The 24,278-nt window shown below is 49.0% G+C and overlaps 1 protein-coding gene and 4 non-coding genes across 5 annotated transcripts; all 5 read right to left on the bottom strand.

The window, feature by feature from the left end:
* On the bottom strand, positions 1 to 82 carry Trnal-aag. Its single transcript has one exon. It is a non-coding gene; the product is annotated as a tRNA-Leu (tRNA).
* A 6,225-nt stretch (positions 83 to 6,307) lies between these two features.
* Trnal-uag lies at positions 6,308 to 6,389 on the bottom strand. Its single transcript has one exon. It is a non-coding gene; the product is annotated as a tRNA-Leu (tRNA).
* A 70-nt stretch (positions 6,390 to 6,459) lies between these two features.
* Positions 6,460 to 6,541, bottom strand: Trnal-uag. The gene has a single exon. It is a non-coding gene; the product is annotated as a tRNA-Leu (tRNA).
* A 910-nt stretch (positions 6,542 to 7,451) lies between these two features.
* On the bottom strand, positions 7,452 to 16,398 carry LOC120839771 (the record flags this gene model as incomplete). Its single annotated transcript, XM_040210149.1, has 2 exons — positions 16,051 to 16,398; positions 7,452 to 7,698 (listed from the first exon to the last, which is right to left on the bottom strand). Coding segments are annotated over exons 1-2 (516 nt in total), but the record flags the coding sequence as incomplete, so codon positions are not given.
* A 3,930-nt stretch (positions 16,399 to 20,328) lies between these two features.
* Positions 20,329 to 20,410, bottom strand: Trnal-uag. Its single transcript has one exon. It is a non-coding gene; the product is annotated as a tRNA-Leu (tRNA).
* Between the last annotated feature and the right edge of the window lie 3,868 nt (positions 20,411 to 24,278).

Here is a 24,278-nt window from a genome sequence, read left to right as displayed (position 1 = left end):
TGGCAGCGGTGGGATTCGAACCCACGCCCCCGAAGAGACTGGTGCCTTAAACCAGCGCCTTAGACCGCTCGGCCACGCTACCGACGAGGGTGGTTTAAAATTACGGTGCTGCGGAGAAAGTACATTCGCAACGAGTTCAAAGCGAAACATATGACAGCGGTGGGGTTCGAACCCACGCCTCCGAAGAGAGTGGTGCCTAAAACCAGCTCCTTAGACCACTCGGCCACGCTATATATTTTTTTTTATTGCAAGATTTTGACAGTGTACAAAGATTCACAATGCACGATAAATTTCACTTTAACATGTGCAATATTATATTGACGACGCTAGTGAAGGCGACGATAGAACGTCGCCTGTAAGGTTTGGAGAGGCGGTGAGAATTGTTAAAATTCTCTCATCATCGACAGCTTCAAAAATGCAGGCAACCACTCCAGTTCCAGACATACTTTTTCGTACACAGCTGCTATCAAGTTTACATTTTCAATGAAATAATACCGTACTGGACGGGCATCCAGATCCGCGTGACGAACTGCCATCCTACATCTCCAAATAGCATGCAGGCCCAGTAAAAAATACGAGGTCATATGGGAAAGGAGTCCCTTCCACAGACAAAAAGCGTATTCCCCGAGCCGTGAGCGGTAGGTCTTTTTTAAGAGTGCGTTGGAGCACGTCCCAGAACAGGATAGCATCCCAGCAGTCCAGGAACACGTGCTCCACGGTCTCCGGTTTCTTGCACAAAATACAATCCTCGCTCCATGGTACAAACATGCGCTTTTTTGCTAACCATGTCTTTACTGGAAGCGTGTTGGTATGTAGTTTAAAATAAAAGGTTTTCACAGATCCGGGAGCTAGCATTCTTTTCACGCGGGAAAGCACATCACGGTCAGTATACATGCCTTGCGCCTGACGTCACGCCGCAATGCCCCGCCCCCGATCGCCATTGCTCCGTACCACCGGAGGACCGGAGAACCTACAAAGCGTAGTCGACGGCGTGTTTCGTCCTACCGTGACGTGTTTACGCAGTTTGAGAGCGTAGCGTTTGTTTTTTTGTGTGTGTGTTGGTTGTTTTTTGCACAATTTGTAAACAAATCGTTTTAATCTATTTTTACCAGCGCCTACGGGCTAAATATGCCGTCGCCGGAGGAGCGGACGTTGCCGCTCTGCGGAGATTACTTCGACGAGCTCGTTCGGCCTGCGAGAGCGAGACACGCGAAGAAGGTGGAACTTTGTGACGGCGAGGATCCCTACAAACTTCGCGTCGGACACGACATTCGACGCCGCCTTTTTCCCTAACGTAACTCGCTCAGCCTCGAGCGCTGCGACTCGAGGCTGAGCGATCTCCTTCGTCCGTGTAACCGAGCTTCAAACTCGGCGCCCAGTCAGGGTTCGTGTCATCGAATAACTTAGAAGGAGCTCCCCTAAAGCAAAAAAAAAAAAAAAAAAAAAAAAAAAAACGCCATTTGCTGACGCGCTTACGTTCGCGAAACTCGGCGCAGCAGACAATGCTTCGCCGAGTTTTACATTCAATTTTGCGACAGCAACCGGGTGAACACGTCTCGAAAACGGAGAACGACAAGAAGCATTTCTTGCCTGTAACAAAGTGCTTGCCGCACACCAGTGTGTTCACGTTCGCGGCCAGGTCGGCCCTGTTAATCTTCGCAAACCACATGCGCCTTCGCTTCTTTGACAGTTCGTGTGTCCGCCGACACTGAGCGGATATCACCTTCGGTAGTTTGACAAATCTCGCATCACTGACGGTGTTACGATCACGACGCTTGTTGCTCTTGGTCCTGTTTGCACAATTAATAACCACACATGCAACCATTTTACTTAGCGAAACCTTCGCTCAGCGAGGCAAACTGACGGCAACTTCAGGGAACTTCCTATGCAGCGATGACGATTTGGTACGGCGTAATGGCGACGGCCCTCCCAGCATGCAATTTTAATGACGTAGGTGCAAGGCATGTATTGTCGGAGAACAAAGAGCGATACAATGGGACGGGAAACAGGCATTCAACAAGATCTCGCTTCAGACGCTTTCGTGTGTTAAGTACTCTCTTGAAAATCGCACACTAAGAAATTGGTACGCACAAACAACCTCTCTAAGAAAGCCCGTTACTTGGCCTTCACATGTGTGACACGTCGAAACAATGAACTCGGGTAACTCTCTGAACAACCGTACTTGAATGACAGTTCTCAGAAACGGGTCACCCTGGTCTCGCAAAAAGACAAACCTCGATACCAGCTGTCGTATGAACAAATGCGACAAACTAAGCCCACCCGACTTCACGCGGCGAAAAAGGTTACCTCGTCTAGTCCTTTCCCAGGTAGACTTTCATATGTACACGGCCATCACCCGGTGCATGCGTTGCAAATGCACACGAGAGCAGTGCAGAACCTGTAACAGGTACCAAATCTCTGCAACAAAAAATAAATTACACACCGTTGCCCGTGCGAAGATAGAAAATGCCTTGCCACCCCACTTCGCGGCTTTAAGACTCATCTCCTCTGTTTTGTTACGCCAGAGCTCGTTGCTTTCACGGTAATTGTTCAAAGGCACTCCCAAGTATACACCGGGCTCTGTAGACCACTGAATAGATTCAAACACACGCGGAGTCACGTCCCACTGGCCGTGCCAGATCCCCAAGCACTTCGCCCAGTTCACAGCACAGGCTGTTTGGGCGCAATATGATCTCGTGAGTTGAACAGTTGCTGAGACGCTTTCTCTATCACTACGAAAAATCGCAACATCATCTGCGTACGCTAATATTTTAACATCACATGCATTTAAAGAAAAACCACGTATGTTCCCACTCTTTATGACACTTAGGCAGTAGGGCTCAAGAAATATGGCGAACAACAACGGCGAAAGTGGGTACCCTTGCCGAACAGAGGATAACACAGAAATGCGTTTAGTTACTTGTTTGTTAATTACAAGACTAGTCATGCAGTTACTATAGGCCACCTTTACTCCATCAAAAATAATTTTACCCACGCCAATATGGTTTAGAATGCAAAAAAGAACATCATGGGACACTCGGTCAAAAGCTTTTCCAAGATCGACTTGCAACAGAGCAACTTTCCGGAAATTAGCACCACATAGTTCCAACACACTACGCGCAACATGAATGTTACTCATAATCGTACGTCCCTTGATACCGCACGTTTGATGTTCTCCCACCACATCTCCAATCACCGATTGCATTAGACTCGCAAGGATTTTCATTAGAATCTTATAGTCCGTATTAGCTGGTGTAATGGGCCGGTAATTGGCTACATTACGAAGTTTATTAGCGTCTTCACTTTTAGGGATAAGGACTGTGTGGGTAAATAAAAAGGAAGGCGGAACAACTTGGTTTTCATAACATTCGCGATACACTTGTAACAAAATACAAGCTAAATCTTTTTTATAATTTCTATAAAAGGTAGCACCCAAGCCATCAGGGCCCGGTGATTTTCCGCTTTGCAAATCATCAATGGCTCTTTCTACTTCGGACACACCTATCGGCTGTTCTAACCATTCTTTTTTTTCACTACCTATCTTTGGCAGAAGGGGCAAAAAATTTTCTGTGAAACCTTCTTCTTTTGGGGCTTTGTGACTCAGTAAGTTTTCGTAGAATTCAAGAAAGGCTCCCTCAATTATGTTAGAGTCACGCGTCGTGGTACCCTGATAATCAATTTCAGTTATTTCATTGGCGCGTGCGTATCTCTTTTCTGTGGCTAACGGAGCTCGTTTTGTTGGTGCTTCACCCGCGAGAAACTTTTCTGCCCGGGCACGTATTATCGCACGTCTGTAGTGCTCAGTACCTATGAGCTGTAGCTTGCTTTTTATTTTATTAATGTCACCTATAAATAACCCGGGAAATTTACACTCTTCTAGAACAAGCTCCTTTAAAGTTGAGCGCAGCTGCTTTTCCTCTTTCTCTTTCTCGTACTTTAGAATGGTTGATCTTTCTATGGCGTCCATTTTAACTACTCGTTTAAATTCTTCCCATTCTCCGGTCATCTCGCTCCCGCAGATGTTCCTAAAATTTTCAATCCTTGCATTTATCTTGTCGTTAAACACCTCGTCGTCAAGGAGCTTGTAATTCATTTTCCAGCTTTGTGCGAATCAAATCGGTGTCGTTCTTTTCTCTTTGATCTTAACCCGAAAGTCACAAGGCAGTGGTCGCTAAAGCACACCTGCTCGACACTATAGTGTCCACACAGCGGATCTAGCTCAACTGACACGTATGCTCTGTCTAGCCGTGCGTGGCTACTTCCTTGGAAATGTGTGAACTGCACGCCCTTCGTGCCCTTTCCGCAATGTGCCACGTCCTCCAAGTAATGCTCATTTACCAGTTCATTCCAGACGTCGCCACTGCTATCCCTCCGGCGACTATGAGGGGTCCTGTCTTCTGGAGCACATGTACTGTTAAAATCCCCCACCACCACAAGCAGTCGTTCGCACTTTAAATATTCCGCTATACTTAAAAAAAAATGGCATCGTTCCGTCTCTACAGTCGATGCGTAGATACAGATTATACGAAACTTTTGATCTTAAAAGCAAATATCGCAATACACGACTCTCCCATCTTCACGCGAAGCAACATTCTCAACAATAATACCTAAAGCATTTTTCAAAAAGATGCATACACCTCCCGACCTCCCTACCGCATGGCTTACGCATACATCGTATCGCGACTCAAATTGGCGCACCATCTGCTCGGTCTGCTCCTCGCTCTCAATCTTGGTTTCCTGGACCGCTATTACGTCGAGGTCGTTTTCCAAGAACAACCTTCTGAGCTGGCACTGCCTTCGCCTTGCAGACAGTCCTCTTACGTTCAGGGTAGCTATACGCAGTGCGACCTCGAGCTGTTTCATAGCTTTAAAAACTTAGGAGCTTATGACCTTGCGCCAGCTATCAGACACTTGCCAATCAGGGGGGTAGCGGGGAACCAGCTTACTGTGACAGCCGGTCTTCACGAGCCCTCGACGGCGAGCGGCTGCGTGTCGTATAGCGTCCTTTTTTCCCGGCGAGCTTCCACTGATATTCCAGGCGTCGCAGTGCCTGCTCGCTGGCGGCAGTACTGCGTGCGCCCAAGTCCTCTAGTCGCCGCTTCGAAGTGATCGCGTCCAGGGACATTTCCTCGCTGGGGCTGTTCTCCGGTGCTACTTCCTTTTCCTTACACGTATCCGTTTTCTCCGCTGCTTCCTCTACTGTAGCTGCATCCGAACCGGCTGAGTGCTCCAAATCCCCCGTGGTGTCCTGGAGCTTCGCGGTCGGCATCTCGGCTGGCTCTGTGACCACAAAAGGCTCCTTTTCTCCGTCAGGTTTCCCTTCGCACTCCTTGCTAGCGGTTACTGTTGCCTTTGAAGTCGCCGACGCTACAGACGCTTGCGTTTAGGGCGCCGCCGCCTGTTCCGCCTCTTGTTCGTCCATCACAAGCTCGTTCGTGTCTTCCTCGGCCTGGCGTCCTCCTGCGACACGAGCGTAGGATCGAACGCAGTCTTGGCGTTCGTGACTCTATAGACTCTATAAAAGTACCGCACTCACTACAGCGAGGCGCCCTACAATCACGGCGAATATGTCCAGACCGTTTGCACCGCAGGCACATTGGTGCACGTCCTGGAACAACCACAAGTACAGGGCCGCCGGTGAACCGAAGCTGGTGAGGCAGGCTTTCCAGCGTCATGCCTTCCTTCAGTGACAGCCGCGCCACCCGGGTCGACGACTCGACGCCGTCAAACCCGTCGATGTGCCATTTTTCTCGGATTATCTCTCTCACCACGCCAAACTCTTCCAGTGCCCTTTTCAGGGCTTCGTTGGGCACGTCGAAAGGCACCCAGTGAAGCTTAAGTCGGACCTCTCGTCGATCAGGGTCCATCGGCACACACCAACCTCCTTTCACCTTGAACTTGCCAGACATCATCAGGTTCTCCTTGGCAGCAGTCGACTTGAGGCGGACAATCCAAACGTGCCCCATCTGGAACACCCCATACCGGTCACGTCGCTCAGGACGCCAAGTTGCCGCAAAGGTTCCCTGAAATCTTCAATGCGGTACGGCCGCAGTCCGATGTCAGCGTGCAGAAATGCCGTGCGTTTCGAAGAGTCATTCGACGGTAGCGTCGGCAGAATAAACCGACAGTCAGCAGAAAGATCCAAAGCCCTATCAACGCGTCCAAGTAGGGACGATTGCTCAGCTCCAACGGAGCTCATGATTCCGCGTGCGCTTTCGACGACCCGGCCACGCTACCGACGAGGGTGGTATAAAAGTACGGTGCTGCGGTGAAAGTACATTCGCAACGAATTCACAGGCAAAATATATGGCAGCGGTGGGATTCGAACCCACGCCTCCGAAGAGACTGGTGCCTAAAACAAGCGCCTTAGACCACTCGGCCACGCTACCGACGAGGGTGGTGTAAAAGTACGGTGCTGCGGTGAAAGTACATTCGTAACGAATCTACAGGCAAAACATATGGCAGCGGTGGGATTCGAACCCACGCCTCCGAAGAGACTGGTGCCTAAAACCAGCGCCTAAGACCACTCGGCCACGCTACCGACGAGGGTGGTGTAAAAGTACGGTGCTGCGGTGAAAGTACATTCGCAACGAATTCACAGGCAAAACATATGGCAGCGGTGGGATTCGAACCCACGCCTCCGAAGAGACTGGTGCCTAAAACCAGCGCCTTAGACCACTCGGCTTTTTTTTTGACGTATCGCTAAAGGATTTAATACAGCAGCAACTGTCATTGGTTCATTTGCCGCTTCACAGATTTCAAACCTCTTTCGCACGTCACGTCGCACGTTATTATAAATTAATTTCAAAGTGCAAAAAGTGTGCGTCGCCCGGGAATCGAACCCGGGTCGCAAGAATGGGAATCTTGCATGATACCACTACACTTTCTTTTTTTTTTTTATTATTATTATAGAAGTATACATTTGGTACATACCGGCCACGTGGCCAGATCAGTGATTGCATACACTACTAGGCATGCACACTACTAAAAGAATAGACGAAAAGTTTTGAGCCGAGAAAGAGAAAAAACAAACAAACAGAACACTTGGTTCCACCCTCTTTCTAAATACTTTCTTTCCCGGGCGGCTGTGCGTTGCGGGCAACGACGCTTTTTTTAATTTGTTGTTTTATCTGGAGCCAGGCGTGGTTGACATCGTCTGGTACTGTGCTAACTGCGCTCAGGGCTCTCTCCCGAAACAACTGCCACGCGGTTTTCCGCACAGGCGCTGCCTCCAGATGTAATGTCCGGCACAACCAAAGCGCGTGAAGGGCCATCGCAACCAACGACTCAAACTCCACTCCCCGTTCCTCACCAAAGTACAAAAACTTGAGCGATTCCCAGCTTGGCTCAAAGTTGCATTCAAAAGTATAGCGAAAATCCGCCCAGAAACAGAAGGCGCCCTTACAATCCAGAAACACATGAAGGAGCGTTTCCCGCTCACCACAGAAACCGCAGTTTGTTCCAATTGGAAGGTAGAAGCCCTTGTTTTCTAACCAAGTTTTCACTGGCAGGGTTTCTGTGTGAAAACGAATGAAGAAGTTTTTGGTTTTGGGAGAAACAGGGAGGCTGCGCAATCGCCTGAGGACGTCTTTTCCAGCTGATGATTCGAGTCCATTTCTGTACAAAGGAGCTGGAAACATGCTGCTGACTGTGTCCCAATAGAGTTTTTTCTTTTTAACTTGCTGGAGATACTTTATTCTTTATTCTTTATTCAATGATTACCCCGCAGTGCCCGAGGGCGTTACAGCAGGGGGGGTTACAAGGATGAAAAGAACACGTCTTCATTGAAACAGCACACTTGCTCTTCAGACAGCCGATTCCACTGTGCAATTGTTCGTACAAAAAAGGAGTTTGCAAACATGCATGTCCTAGCGCGGTACTCTCTAATTTTAAGACTATGATCATTACGACTAGAAACATAATAGGGTTCTTTTAAGTAAGTCTCGCTATTTATTCCCGTTTTATTTTTAACTATTGAGTATAAAAATTTTAGTCGCAGTTTTTCCCGACGTACGGAAAGTGGTTCCCAGTTTAACATTTTTTTAATTTCTGTACAACTTTCTTTCCTCCCGTATCGTCCAAGAACAAACCTAGCCGCCCTGTTTTGTATTTTCTCCAGCTTATCTATCAACGTTTTTTGGGCTGGATCCCAGACAGCACATGCATACTCTAAAATGGGTCTAACACATGTTAAATAAGCAGTTGTCTTTAAGTTAGGTTGTGAGCATTTTAAGTTACGTTGGATAAAATTCATTGCCCTGCCAGCTTTTAAGACTACTTCCTCTATGTGGGCATTCCATGAACAGTCAGATGACAATATGACACCCAAGTATTTGTAAGTAAGTTCCTTGGTTATAGGGTTATTATTTATAAAATACTGAGATTCAATTTGTTTCCTTTTCTTTGTAAAACAAAGGTTAACACACTTTTTGTGATTTAAATTCATTTTCCACGTAGAGCACCAACTTTGAATACGATCAAGGTCTGCTTGCAACTGGGCGACATCATCTGAACTCAATCTTTCTATACACTACACAATCATCAGCAAAAAGTCGAATACAAGAGGAAATTCCAACAGAAATATCATTAATATAAATTAAAAACAAAAGTGGACCCAGGACAGAGCCCTGTGGAACTCCTGATGTTACATCAACGTAATCAGATTTCTTGCCATTCAGTACTACACATTGACGACGCTGGAACAAGTAATTTTCTATCCATCTAAGCACAGCCGAGTCTAGATTTAACATTCTTAGTTTGTTGAGAAGAAGTGAGTGTGAGACCGTGTCAAACGCTTTTCTAAAATCCAAGAATATACAATCTATTTGCCCTCCCTCATCGACATCAGATGCAAGGTCATGATAAAATTCAACAAGTTGCGTAGTACATGAAAACCCCTTACGAAAACCATGTTGTTCATTAATCAGCAAGTTGTTTCTTATCATATGACCGATTACCTCTGAATATAAAATATGTTCGATGACTTTGCATGAGACGGAAGTTAATGAAATGGGCCTATAATTTACGACGTCTTTTTTTGGCCCCCCCTTATGGATAGGGACGACATGAGCTACCTTCCAGTCATCTGGCAAAAGTCCTGTGTCCAGTGACTTGGAAAAAATTAAATAAAGGTAAACCGAAATTGGGTAAGCACATCGCTTTAGTACACGCGGAGAAATGCCATCCGGTCCAGTTGCTTTTGTTTCATCTATGTTCTTTAACGCCTTCTCAATACCACTCATGCCAAGCTCAACTGGCTGCATTAATTCCACCGTACTAACAGTGGATGGATTAACATAGTTGTGTTTGGGCAAAAAGACAGACCGAAAGTAATTATTGAAGCACGTTGCTTTTTCTGTATCATCCGAAACTGTCTGTTGATTATATGTAATTTCACTTATTCCTACTGCATCCGATCCACATCCCTTTAAATACTTCCAGAAAAGCTTGGGGTTGGTTTTTAATCTGTCATTGAGTGTATTAAGATATTGTTCCTTAGCACCCTCTATGCTCCTTTTATATTCACGCGTAAGCTCAGCCAGTTTTTCAAGGTGATTACTACTTTTGGTCTTCTTATATCTATCAAATGCTCTCCTTCGCTTTTTAATTATCCTAAGAGTACTTGAAGTTACCCATGGTTTTCTTCGTTTGTTTAGCTTTCTAGAATCTATGCAGGGAACATATTTATCCGTTAATTGAAGCAACATTTTCTTGAAAACATCCCATAAATTATGGACATCATATTCCTCAGAAAGACACTCAAATACGGGAAGGCGGTCAAGAAGCTCTTCAGGAAACCCAGAGTAATTGCCCTTCTCAAAGAAAAAGACTTTCCTCGATTCGCATGAATTTACTCGTTTGATTTCAGTTTGGATATTTGCCACAACAGCGTGATGGTCACTGATACCAGGGATAATATTAACGGTGTTAATAAGGTAGGGAGAGCTACAAAACAAGAGGTCTAAAATGTGATTATTCCTTGTTGGTTCACTCACATACTGCTGAAGCCCAAACGTATCCACAATGTTTTTCATTTCAAGATTATTTCGGCTACCAATCGTGCATACACAAGTGCCATCCCTCCACTCTAAGTCAGGCAAATTAAAGTCTCCCGCAAGGAGAATAATTTGGTTTGAGGCCTCAGAAACAATGTCGTATAGCGATCGGATTATACTAAGATCCGAATTCGGTGGTCGGTAATACGATCCAAGAACATAGGAAGAGCTACCAGGTAACGTGACTGTACACCAGATTGATTCAATAGCGTCATGACCAAGTTCGAGTGGGGATGATCTCAGCGATGAATGAACCAACAAGAAAACGCCCCCGCCGAGGCGTGACCTATCTTTTCGATAAGAAACAAACCCTTTCGGAAAGACTTCGCTATCACTTATGGAAGCGTCTAGCCATGATTCGGTTCCGAACACGATATCAGCCTTTACTGAGTCGATTAAGCCTGCCAATTCGTCAACTTTATTTACGATGCTTCTACAGTTTATTACAACAGCAACTAGGTCACGATGAACGCGCTTTTCTTTTTTTCCTTTTTTCGTGGGGCGTCAGTCTTTTTTGACAGGAACAACTTGTTCTATTTCCGTATCCCATGTAAACACTTTATCATTTACGATGAGCTTATCAAAGTTTAGCTTTACACGGTTGCCACTATTCGCTTTTTTTGTTTTAGCATATTCCCAAAGTTTCTTTCGAATTTCACGGGTTTTCGGCGAGTAATCTTGGTCTACACTGTAGTTTGATCCCTTGAACTTTTTGGCGTTAGACAGAATATCCTGTTTTTCCTTGTAGGAGGCAAAATTAACGATGATTGGTCGTTTAAAGTTCTCATTATAGCGACCTACACGGTGCGCCCTTTGCACCGTTTTTAGGTCCACACCGAGCTTGTCTTTACAGATACTTTTAATGAGATTTTCAGATTCATTCCATGTTTCTTTGTTATTCGTGTCATCCACACCATAGAAAACAAGGTTTTGCCTACGACTTCTGTTTTCTAGATCAACATTCCTGTTTTCCAATTCGTTAATTTGTCTTGCCAAAAGCTCAATTAGCTTTGCTTGTTCTGTTACTAATTGATTAACGACCCCGATTTTCCCCTCCGTACCAACAAGCTTCTTATTTATTTCCTCGATCATGTTTTCATGCTTCTTAAACCTACTGTCGATAGCGTCCAGCTTACTCATAATGGAAGCCTGACCGCTCTGCAAACTTTTAAGAAGGTCGATTTCTACTGCGTCAAGGGGGCCAGGGTTAAGTTCTACATCCCCGGAAAGTAGCAACAAGAGAAACAGGTAAAGTACTCGATGTGCAAAGAGGCGAAAATATTTGCGAGATATACGCAGTCTCAATCGTCTGCCACAGAAGGTATCAGCACTTGACGTGGGAGGAGCCGGCAACGCAAACAGGGACTTTCGAACACAGATAGGACTGTAAGGACTAACCTGCGTGAACAACAGTAGTGTTAGCTGCATGTCGCCAAGCGTGCCGGCTCCAAATCCCACGCAGTCAAAGTGCCGTGCGCTTATGTAGCCATCGACGAAGACACGTGGTGTCCCTTGCTCGAAGAAGATTGGCAAATCCAGTACGACGATCGACTTATCGAAGGAGCCGTCGCAGTCGGTGATGACTGGCAGATCCTCTTCGGCGATGCCCGGCGGCACGTGCAGTCCGGTGATAACCGTCGTAGAAGGTTCGGGTACGTACGGAAAAGCATCCCCTTTAGTGACCGCGCCGAGCGGAGCAGTTGCTCTGAGGGACGTAAGAACCTGCGTGAACAACAGTAGTGTTAGCTGCATGTCGCCAAGCGTGCCGGCTCCAAATCCCACGCAGTCAAAGTGCCGTGCGCTTATGTAGCCATCGACGAAGACACGTGGTGTCCCTTGCTCGAAGAAGATTGGCAAATCCAGTACGACGATCGACTTATCGAAGGAGCCGTCGCAGTCGGTGATGACTGGCAGATCCTCTTCGGCGATGCCCGGCGGCACGTGCAGTCCGGTGATAACCGTCGTAGAAGGTTCGGGTACGTACGGAAAAGCATCCCCTTTAGTGACCGCGCCGAGCGGAGCAGTTGCTCTGAGGGACGTAAGAACCTGCGTGAACAACAGTAGTGTTAGCTGCATGTCGCCAAGCGTGCCGGCTCCAAATCCCACGCAGTCAAAGTGCCGTGCGCTTATGTAGCCATCGACGAAGACACGTGGTGTCCCTTGCTCGAAGAAGATTGGCAAATCCAGTACGACGATCGACTTATCGAAGGAGCCGTCGCAGTCGGTGATGACTGGCAGATCCTCTTCGGCGATGCCCGGCGGCACGTGCAGTCCGGTGATAACCGTCGTAGAAGGTTCGGGTACGTACGGAAAAGCATCCCCTTTAGTGACCGCGCCGAGCGGAGCAGTTGCTCTGAGGGACGTAAGAACCTGCGTGAACAACAGTAGTGTTAGCTGCATGTCGCCAAGCGTGCCGGCTCCAAATCCCACGCAGTCAAAGTGCCGTGCGCTTATGTAGCCATCGACGAAGACACGTGGTGTCCCTTGCTCGAAGAAGATTGGCAAATCCAGTACGACGATCGACTTATCGAAGGAGCCGTCGCAGTCGGTGATGACTGGCAGATCCTCTTCGGCGATGCCCGGCGGCACGTGCAGTCCGGTGATAACCGTCGTAGAAGGTTCGGGTACGTACGGAAAAGCATCCCCTTTAGTGACCGCGCCGAGCGGAGCAGTTGCTCTGAGGGACGTAAGAACCTGCGTGAACAACAGTAGTGTTAGCTGCATGTCGCCAAGCGTGACGGCTCCAAATCCCACGCAGTCAAAGTGCCGTGCGCTTATGTAGCCATCGACGAAGACACGTGGTGTCCCTTGCTCGAAGAAGATTGGCAAATCCAGTACGACGATCGACTTATCGAAGGAGCCGTCGCAGTCGGTGATGACTGGCAGATCCTCTTCGGCGATGCCCGGCGGCACGTGCAGTCCGGTGATAACCGTCGTAGAAGGTTCGGGTACGTACGGAAAAGCATCCCCTTTAGTGACCGCGCCGAGCGGAGCAGTTGCTCTGAGGGACGTAAGAACCTGCGTGAACAACAGTAGTGTTAGCTGCATGTCGCCAAGCGTGCCGGCTCCAAATCCCACGCAGTCAAAGTGCCGTGCGCCTATATAGCCATCGACGAAGACACGTGGTGTCCCTTGCTCGAAGAAGATTGGCAAATCCAGTACGACGATCGACTTATCGAAGGAGCCGTCGCAGTCGGTGATGACTGGCAGATCCTCTTCGGCGATGCCCGGCGGCACGTGCAGTCCGGTGATAACCGTCGTAGAAGGTTCGGGTACGTACGGAAAAGCATCCCCTTTAGTGACCGCGCCGAGCGGAGCAGTTGCTCTGAGGGACGTAAGAACCTGCGTGAACAACAGTAGTGTTAGCTGCATGTCGCCAAGCGTGCCGGCTCCAAATCCCACGCAGTCAAAGTGCCGTGCGCTTATGTAGCCATCGACGAAGACACGTGGTGTCCCTTGCTCGAAGAAGATTGGCAAATCCAGTACGACGATCGACTTATCGAAGGAGCCGTCGCAGTCGGTGATGACTGGCAGATCCTCTTCGGCGATGCCCGGCGGCACGTGCAGTCCGGTGATAACCGTCGTAGAAGGTTCGGGTACGTACGGAAAAGCATCCCCTTTAGTGACCGCGCCGAGCGGAGCAGTTGCTCTGAGGGACGTAAGAACCTGCGTGAACAACAGTAGTGTTAGCTGCATGTCGCCAAGCGTGCCGGCTCCAAATCCCACGCAGTCAAAGTGCCGTGCGCTTATGTAGCCATCGACGAAGACACGTGGTGTCCCTTGCTCGAAGAAGATTGGCAAATCCAGTACGACGATCGACTTATCGAAGGAGCCGTCGCAGTCGGTGATGACTGGCAGATCCTCTTCGGCGATGCCCGGCGGCACGTGCAGTCCGGTGATAACCGTCGTAGAAGGTTCGGGTACGTACGGAAAAGCATCCCCTTTAGTGACCGCGCCGAGCGGAGCAGTTGCTCTGAGGGACGTAAGAACCTGCGTGAACAACAGTAGTGTTAGCTGCATGTCGCCAAGCGTGCCGGCTCCAAATCCCACGCAGTCAAAGTGCCGTGCGCTTATGTAGCCATCGACGAAGACACGTGGTGTCCCTTGCTCGAAGAAGATTGGCAAATCCAGTACGACGATCGACTTATCGAAGGAGCCGTCGCAGTCGGTGATGACTGGCAGATCCTCTTCGGCGATGCCCGGCGGCACGTGCAGTCCGGTGATAACCGTCGTAGAAGGTTCGGGTACGTACGGAAAAGCATCCCCTTTAGTGACCGCGCCGAGCGGAGCAGTTGCTCTGAGGGACGTAAGAACCTGCGTGAACAACAGTAGTGTTAGCTGCATGTCGCCAAGCGTGACGGCTCCAAATCCCACGCAGTCAAAGTGCCGTGCGCTTATGTAGCCATCGACGAAGACACGTGGTGTCCCTTGCTCGAAGAAGATTGGCAAATCCAGTACGACGATCGACTTATCGAAGGAGCCGTCGCAGTCGGTGATGACTGGCAGATCCTCTTCGGCGATGCCCGGCGGCACGTGCAGTCCGGTGATAACCGTCGTAGAAGGTTCGGGTACGTACGGAAAAGCATCCCCTTTAGTGACCGCGCCGAGCGGAGCAGTTGCTCTGAGGGACGTAAGAACCTGCGTGAACAACAGTAGTGTTAGCTGCATGTCGCCAAGCGTGCCGGCTCCAAATCCCACGCAGTCAAAGTGCCGTGCGCCTATATAGCCATCGACGAAGACACGTGGTGTCCCTTGCTCGAAGAAGATTGGCAAATCCAGTACGACGATCGACTTATCGAAGGAGCCGTCGCAGTCGGTGATGACTGGCAGATCCTCTTCGGCGATGCCCGGCGGCACGTGCAGTCCGGTGATAACCGTCGTAGAAGGTTCGGGTACGTACGGAAAAGCATCCCCTTTAGTGACCGCGCCGAGCGGAGCAGTTGCTCTGAGGGACGTAAGAACCTGCGTGAACAACAGTAGTGTTAGCTGCATGTCGCCAAGCGTGCCGGCTCCAAATCCCACGCAGTCAAAGTGCCGTGCGCTTATGTAGCCATCGACGAAGACACGTGGTGTCCCTTGCTCGAAGAAGATTGGCAAATCCAGTACGACGATCGACTTATCGAAGGAGCCGTCGCAGTCGGTGATGACTGGCAGATCCTCTTCGGCGATGCCCGGCGGCACGTGCAGTCCGGTGATAACCGTCGTAGAAGGTTCGGGTACGTATGGAAAAGCATCCCCTTTAGTGACCGCGCCGAGCGGAGCAGTTGCTCTGAAGGACGTAAGAACCTGCGTGAACAACAGTAGTGTTAGCTGCATGTCGCCAAGCGTGCCGGCTCCAAATCCCACGCAGTCAAAGTGCCGTGCGCTTATGTAGCCATCGACGAAGACACGTGGTGTCCCTTGCTCGAAGAAGATTGGCAAATCCAGTACGACGATCGACTTATCGAAGGAGCCGTCGCAGTCGGTGATGACTGGCAGATCCTCTTCGGCGATGCCCGGCGGCACGTGCAGTCCGGTGATAACCGTCGTAGAAGGTTCGGGTACGTACGGAAAAGCATCCCCTTTAGTGACCGCGCCGAGCGGAGCAGTTGCTCTGAGGGACGTAAGAACCTGCGTGAACAACAGTAGTGTTAGCTGCATGTCGCCAAGCGTGCCGGCTCCAAATCCCACGCAGTCAAAGTGCCGTGCGCCTATATAGCCATCGACGAAGACACGTGGTGTCCCTTGCTCGAAGAAGATTGGCAAATCCAGTACGACGATCGACTTATCGAAGGAGCCGTCGCAGTCGGTGATGACTGGCAGATCCTCTTCGGCGATGCCCGGCGGCACGTGCAGTCCGGTGATAACCGTCGTAGAAGGTTCGGGTACGTACGGAAAAGCATCCCCTTTAGTGACCGCGCCGAGCGGAGCAGTTGTTCTGAGGGACGTAAGAACCTGCGTGAACAACAGTAGTGTTAGCTGCATGTCGCCAAGCGTGCCGGCTCCAAATCCCCACGAGTACCTCAATTCAAAGAATTTGATTGCTTCCGCAATTTCTTTGTAGAACCGGAGGCACTTAGCTGCTTTCGGTTGCTCCAATGTGCCAACCACCCACTGGCTAAGGTGCGCACTCCCAAGACTCTGGAATGAACACCGCGTGATCGCATCACTCGAGTCTCTAAACAAAAGGAACCGACTTATTTTTACTTTGAGGGCCACGTGCACCAAGGCGAATCCCCCAGCCTGAAGGCTAAGAAAGAGATTTGTGCGCCGTGTTTTCTCCATTGGCGACTGCCAAACAAATGTTGCGAAGAGCCGATGGGCCTTTGACACCGTGCTGGCGTCGATTGGAATAGCCTGGGCTGCGTACATCAAACTAGGAAAGGGAACAGTGTTACACAAAAAGCTTCTCTGGATAAGATGGATTTGTCTCGTGCGCCATGGCAGCAGCGACGCTCTCATCTTCTGGAGTTTAACCGACCACGTTTCATGGCTAGGAGGCGTCAACGTGAGCGGCACGCCAAGGTACTTTTCCAGGGAGGACGACCACTTCATCCCTAACACACTTGAAGGCTTGCAGACCCAGTTACCCAGCCACGTACCTGTAGATTTGGCTAGGTTAAGACGAGCTCCTGACACGGCACAAAACTCTCGAATTATGTCCAAAGCCCTCAAAAGCTCCTTCTCTTCGGAAAAAATAATAGAAACATCGTCTGCGAATGCCAGAATTTTTAGTTCTTTAGTTGGCAGTTGAAGCCCTCTAATTCCTTCATCTGTTTTGATAGCCTTGCACAGTGGCTCCAAGTACAGCGCAAAGAGCAGTGGGGACAGCGGGCACCCCTGCCTGACAGACGATTGTACACTGATCTTTCCCGTTTTTTTCCCATTTACTAATATCTTGGTGGATATGTCGGTGTAGCACAGGCGCACCCAATCGGAAAGAACGTCGCCTACGTTGATGCGTTTTAGGATTCTGAACAAGAATTCATGGTCCACCCGGTCGAAGGCACGACTCAGGTCAATTTGAAGGACCGCAAGGGGCGTGTTGAACGCTTCTGCCGCTTCGCATACTGTTCGCATGGCGTGGAGGTTGTGCGTAATTGACCGTGACTTGATCGCATAGGTCTGGTGATCTCCGACCACTTCCGCAATACCTCTCTCCAGCCTTCGAGCTAAGATTCTCGTCAAAACTTTATAATCTGTACACAAGAGACTTATTGGCCTAAAATTGTTTACTGAAGGTATGTCATTGCCGGAATGCGGCTTGGGAATGAGCACCACAAGGGACTGGCGCATGGTGGGTGGTAAGAGCTTTCTTTTGAATATATCTTTGAACACTTTCTGTAGGAGAGGTGTCAACTGGTCTAGAAACTTCTTATAAAATGCCGAACCTATGCCATCGGGCCCGGGTGACTTGTTTGACGGCATTTTCCGGATTGCCCACCGAATTTCGCTTTCCACAATTTCAGTGTTAGTACGTTCGCGTACTTCTTCGCTTGCTTCCTTTTGAAGCTGCTGTAGCATGCTTTCCGCAAGACGGCCATCGCAGGCGTCTTTCTTTTGAAACGTTCGAACATATTCCTCGTAAAACACGTCTGCAATTTCCTCCTGCGTGGAAAAGCTCTGTCCGTTTTCGTCTCTTATCTGCCGGATAGTGTTGCACTTGATTCTTTGCTTCTCAAAGAACTGAAAAAGCTTTGAAGGTTGTTCGTCTCGCTCGACCAGTTTTTCCCGGCTCCTCACCACAGCTCCCATGTACCTTTCTTTCATCAGAGTCAAAAGCTCGCATTTTATGGCTTTTATGTCTTCTCTAAAATTTCCAGGCGATGAGTCGTCTGCCGCAATGAGAGTTTTTAAATTATGCAACAGTTCTTTTTTCTTTAAATTTCTTTCCCTGGCCTTTCTTTCCCCATATGACATGGCTTCACTTTTCACTTCCACCTTCAAAATCTCCCAGCTTACAGCATCAAAAACCGAGTTTTCGGCTGCTAACCGCAGTTTTTCTTTTATGATGGTTGAAAACTCGTCATCTTAAAGGAGGCTCTCGTTTAGCTTCCAGTGTCCGCTAGTATGCGGAGTTGAAAGATGGCTTGTGCCAGCCCTCCACTCAAAAGTTACTAAGCCGTGGTCTGAGAAAGGAACAGGTGAAACATCGTAGCGGGCGTCTTTGAATTCAAATTCGTCCGATATATAAATTCTGTCCAAGCGCGCGCTGGAATCACCCTGCCAGTGGGTGTAGCGTTGCGTGTTGTTAGGACGCGCAAGTTCAATTACATCTATTAGATTGTTTTCCTTTAAAACCGAACGCAGAACTTTCACACTATTAACTGCCTGCGCCCGCCTAGGAAAGCGATCTTCGGAACTGTCAACACAATTGAAATCCCCGGCTAGAATGACCTTCGCTGGCGTATCAACTACCGAGTTAATCAGCTCAAAAAAACTTTTCCGCTCGCTCATGTTGTTTGGCGCGTACAAGCATATCACCCTTATCAAAGTGTTCGCTAAATTGCAGTCGACATAGCTGATTCTGCCGCAATCGTCATGTCCTATATCAGGGCATACTCTCAAGAAATGTTTCCTGCGAACGAACACCGCGCATCCGCCGCTCTTTCCGCTCGAGTGCGAAACAAAAACCTGATAATGTCTCTTGAAAAATTCACGCGTGCTTTCTTCTTGCTCCCTTGTTTCGATTTTAGTTTCTTGGACACAGGCTAAATCGATCCGCTTTTCTAGCAACAAATCTAAAAGCCATTGCTTCCGCATGGAAGCGACGAGACTTACTACATTAAGCGTACCAACGACTGTCATGATTAAGTTGTGGGATAGCCCATCCCGCCTGCCCGGGGTGCACAATAAGCCTCCCTAGAGTGTGAGCTAGCAAACAAATCAGACAATTTTTCCTACCGGTTGACGTATTTCTGGGAAGTCCTGGTTTGGGATCACGTGGTGTTCAGGGCAGATGCGTTGTCAAGAAACGACGCTCCGACTTCGACCGGCTTAAGGGAAGATGGAACAGTGTCCGTTTTTTTCCATCGCTTGCCACTCACGATGGTGTAGCGTTGGTCGGCTGCGTTGTTTCGCACGGTTTCCTTCACCTTGCGCTTGATTTTCGTTTCGCTGCTTGAGGCCTCCCCGAGCTCCATCTTGTCGTCGACCGGTACCGGAGCCTGGGGCTCCGGCTGCGTTTGCAGGACGGCTTGTTCAGAGTGAGGCGTGGTGCTGTCGTCCTGGAGTGGAGCCTGTCGCTCCAGCTGCTGCTCCGGTTGCTGTTGGGAAGGTGGGTGCGTGGCCACAGAGGATGCGTTGACTGAAGCCTCCTGACCTCCCGGAGTCCCCGAGCTCTCGGGGCCGCCAGAGATGCCCGTCTCGTCCATGTCGCCCTGATCCATGTAGTGCTCGAACTCGTCCTCTTGAACTGCCATTCTCGTTCTGGAGGCGTAGCTCTGGACGCAGTCGTCCTCTTCGTGCCCGAACGTGCGGCACACTTTGCACCATGGCGTCCGGCATTGTTTCCGCAAATGTCCAACCTTCCGGCATCGGAGACACAATGGTGGCCGACCCGGAATTGACACCAACGCAGGGCCTCCCATGACGGTGACTTGGTGGGGGATGGAATCCACCGTGTTGCCTTCCTTCAGTTCGATCGTAACGGTTCTGGTCGTTGTCTCTATTTCTTCAAAACCAGGTCGGCGCCATTTGTCCCTTGCGGCTTTCTTCATTTTGCCGTAACTGGTGAACGCTTGCACGACTGCTTCATCCGGAACGTTCGTAGGCAGCCAGTGTACCTTGAAGGTCTTCTCCCTGGTGTTGGGGTCGATGACGACGCACGTTTTTCCCTTGATGACGAGTTGCCGCACTTTCACCATTTTTTCCTTCGCCAACATGTTGTGCAGAGTGAGTATCCAGACGTGATTATATTGGACAGCACCAAACCCGGCAATGTCCTTGAGGTTGATGGCTGACTTCAGTGCGTCGGCGAAGTCGTCGATTTTTTAGGGTCTCCCCGACGGGTCGCAGTGCAAAATGACAGCATTAAAAGAAGACCGACCTGTTGGCAGCGTGGGCAGAAGCATCCTGTATTCCTGGTGGGCGTTGTTTCCTGGCTGAACAGTTGATTCCCGGCTAGTGCTAGCCGTTATCGCCGCTCCGACGGAGCTCATGATAAGACGTCCGTTGCGCTCGGCAGCCGGAAGTCGAATCCTTAGACCACTCGGCCACGCTGCCGACAAGGGTGGTATAAAAGTACGGTGCTGCGGTGAAAGTACATTCGTAACGAATTCACAGGCAAAACATATGGCAGCGATGGGATTCGAACCCACGCCTCCGAAGAGACTGGTGCCTAAAACCAGCGCCTTAGACCACTCGGCCACGCTACCGACGAGGGTGGTATAAAAATATGGTGCTGCGGTGAAAGTACATTCGTAACGAATTCACAGTAAAAAAAAAATGGCAGCCGTGGGATTCGAACCCAAGGCCTCCGAAGAGACTGGTGCCTAAAACCAGCGCCTTAGACCACTCGGCCGCGCTACTTTTTTTTTCTTCTTTATTGCCAGTAAGATTTATTGTAAGGACAGAGGATAAGAGACACTGAACAAGTTCTGAGACACCTCAGCCGAGTTTCGGCTGACACAGAAATATTAACAGGATCTTATTTCAGATAGTGCGTCTAGGACAGGCAGCCAATCGGGGTCGTTTCCTAGAGCCTTATACGTTTCCTTTAATTGCTTGATACTTTGTGTAAAGTACTGGCACACTGGTCGAACGTCCAAGTCAGCATGTCGCACTGCCATGCGGCACTTCCATATGCTGTGCAGTGCAAGAAGCATAATTAAATCGCACGGCACACAATGCGCATTATCTAACGGTAGAAAGCGTATTCCGTGCGCGGTTAATGGAAGATCTTTCTTTCTTAAGAGTTCCACTGCAAGACATCCCAGTAAAAGACAGCATCCCAGCAATACAGGAAGACATGTTCTATGGTCTCAGGCTGTTTGCACAAGAAACAATTTATGGTCCAGGGCACAAACACGCCCTTCTCATGAAGCCGCGTTTTAACGGGAAGTGTGCCGGTATGAAGTTGGAAAAAAAAAGGTTTTTGTGTTCGCAGGGACCACCATTTTGTTTTCACTCGACTAAGTACATCGTTACCGGGTAGAGCACAGTACAACGTGCGATAGATGGGAGGCGGACGAGACGACTCGGTCAAATCTTTCGTCAATCTTTTTCGCGAAACAGTACCCAGATATTCGAGGGAAAACCTCGCGGCTAGGAATTTGTAAGCAGCGACTACTTCTTTTAAAAAGGGGCTCAGTGGTCCATTTGCACCATCAGCGGACGAAACAATAAATTCGGGTAAAGCGTCACAAAGCTGCACCTGAATGACAGTACGCAAAAAGGGATCACTTTGATCACGCAGAAAAACAAAGCGATTAACAACTTGTCGTACGTAGAAAAATGTGCGCAAATGATAGGCCACCCTTCCGAGCACGCCGAAACAGGTTTGTTCGGCTGATGCGCTCCCAGGAGGAGGCCCAAATTACACGGCAAACACCTGGTGTATCTTTTGCACGTGAATACGCGTGCAGTACAGTACCTGAAGCATGTACCAGAGGTTTGCTACAAATAAATAAATTACACACAGTTGCGCGTGCAAAAATCGACAAGTGGCGTCTACCGCATTGTATCGTTTTTTCACGTAACTTAGTTGTCTCAGTAGTCCACAGCTCGTTGCTGTTTCGATAGTGATTTAGCGGGACTCCCAAGTAACGGGTCGGCAGGGTTGACCATTCAATGCTTGCAAATACATTTGGATTCGACGCCCACTCGCCATTGCCAGAACCCTGAACACTTTCCCCAATTCACGACACAACCTGTTTGAGTACAAAACGTTTTAGTAATTTTGACTACTCTTCTTAGACTCTCCTTGTCGGCGCAAAATATTGCGATGTCGTCTGCGTATGCAAGCACGCGAACTTCGCATGTATTTAAAGTAAACCCACGGTCACAGCGATCATCAATAATACTAAGACAATAGGGTTCGATGTACAACGCGAAAAGTAATGGTGAGATCGGGCATCCCTGTCTGACAGATGAGTTCACCGGTATTCGTTCGCTAACCCGCTTATTTAGAATCAGGTTCGTCGTACAGTTGCGATAGGCCATTCGTACCCCCTCTAATATGATTGGCCCTACTCCAATATGCTCCAAAATGTTGAAGATTATGGCATGTGATACACGGTCGAATGCTTTTTTCTAAATCCACCTGCAACATCGCAACCTTCCGTAGCTCGGAGTCGCAGCATTCCAGAATGCTGCGCGCTACATGAACGTTAGTCACACTGTTAGCAAGTGCCGTGTATTTGGTGAATATTTGGGGTGAAAAACACGCTATTTACACAAATTACCATAAATTTACACGATGAGTAACGGATAATACGTTCAGATATCATGCGAGGTTCTAAAAAACGTGTTTTGGTTCGGTCATACACGCATAACCGTGTAGCCGACCTCGATAACACGCATCGCCTCCGGCGACGACCGCGGCATTGCCGGCTATCGAAGCACCGGAATGCTTGGGGACACACTTAGAAAGGACCGTCGAGACAAATGCCGCGGAAAGAAACATGTTTCGGAAACAGATATGCACCAAAAGCAATTACGCCATGTCGCGGGACGTTGGCGAAACCCACGCTTACCGTGGCTCGCCGCCATTTTCTGGTCGATGGCAATGCGGCTTCCCTCATGTCGCCCATGTTTGCATTTAGTTTAGGGCTCTTGATAATAGTTTCTTACACACCACAAATAAAGTCATGGGTCCAATTATTCGTTCAAAACAGTTAAAATGGATATAAAAAGCGTGTCTTCGATGTGAACACGTGACATTGCAGTTGGTTTCGTTTTTGCTTCAACCTTCAACTGCTTCAACTGCAAGCGATCTGGCCGATCTGGCCATGGCAAGCGCAACGTCGATGTACGGTGGAAGCAAGAGCCGGTTGGCTTTCGTTCTTTTTTGACCGGAGAAATTTCTGGCAGCCGCTATTGTTTTGGTTTGACGGGACGCGAGAAGCTTCGCAGTTTGCGAGCACATAGTGAAGACGTGACCGGAGAAGTGCCCCTGTGATGTTCCCGGAAGACGGAAAGTACCATTCGTCGTGTGTGCTTTGAAAGCGAGGGGAGTCACGGGTCCACGAGTGCGCAACCACAAGCCAAGGTTCACGACAGCGCTGCGTTCTTCGGCGATCTCGTTCTGTTTGGGGCAACACGGCGATGCGAGAAAGGGCCGAAACGTTCGTGGTGTGTGGTGCGGTGCTTGTAGGTAGAAACCCGCACTAACGCGGAGCTCATATTGGTTGTTGTGGGGTTGCGTTTGACGGGTTTAGCCCCGTCGTCGTCAGCTGATCCGGTCCAGCTGGTCGGGGAGGACGCAGCGAGCGCTCTTAAAAGTAAATCTTCCTTCGTTCCGTTTCAAAATGTGGAAGATTCCCGACGCATACCGTGAGTAAAATGCTGCGGACGTTTTCAACAAAATTACGTCGTTTTAATTGAACAAGGGACTTCGGATAGTTTCCCTAAATCTGCCGTTTCTATGCTTCGTGTCGTTAGACTGCATTTGCACAGCGACGTGTTCGCACAGCGACGCACACCGCTCGAGTAGATGATTCGGTCCCGCAAACGACCGGTTATACAGAATTTCAGGGAAACTTAAGTCACCACCGATGTTTTCCTGTAAATCTCGTGTGACTCGTGTGAGTTTCTTGCGCTCATCATGCGGTGTGAATAAACTAGGGCAAGATTTTCTACCTGCCCACAGATGCATGAACTGAGACCAATTTTTTACGTAGAGAACATAGTGGTTTTTCTTTACGTTGGGAAGAGGCCCGAATTTGTCTCTTTTCCCTCTGGCACTGCCTCAAGTTTCAAGTTGCAGTTTCAGTAGACATACCTACTAACAGGTACAAACTGCTCTAAAGCAGGTAAAAGACTGGGAAGTCAGGACGGTGCGGACACCGTGTTTTGCGCTTCTCGCAAGGTGACTGACGCTTTTGCGAGGTATGCGGAATATGCAAACGATTTTGTTACGCCCTTCGTTTGCGTCTCCAGAAAAAAGAATAAGATTATTTACAAATTTAGGCGCAATCACAAGCCAAGATTTACGATAACAGTGCGTTCGCTTCGGTGGTCCGTGTAGTGGTATTATACGCTGCTTTCTGCAACACCGCGTCATGACGAAGAGCTGGAACGGTC

Source organism: Ixodes scapularis, unplaced genomic scaffold, assembly GCF_016920785.2.
Source record: "Ixodes scapularis isolate PalLabHiFi unplaced genomic scaffold, ASM1692078v2 PGA_scaffold10__122_contigs__length_95168666, whole genome shotgun sequence".
In the NCBI taxonomy this organism is placed as follows: Eukaryota; Metazoa; Arthropoda; class Arachnida; order Ixodida; family Ixodidae; genus Ixodes; species Ixodes scapularis.
The sequence above is the reverse complement of the archived record's forward strand: the minus strand, read 5'-3'. Positions and strand labels throughout refer to the sequence as shown.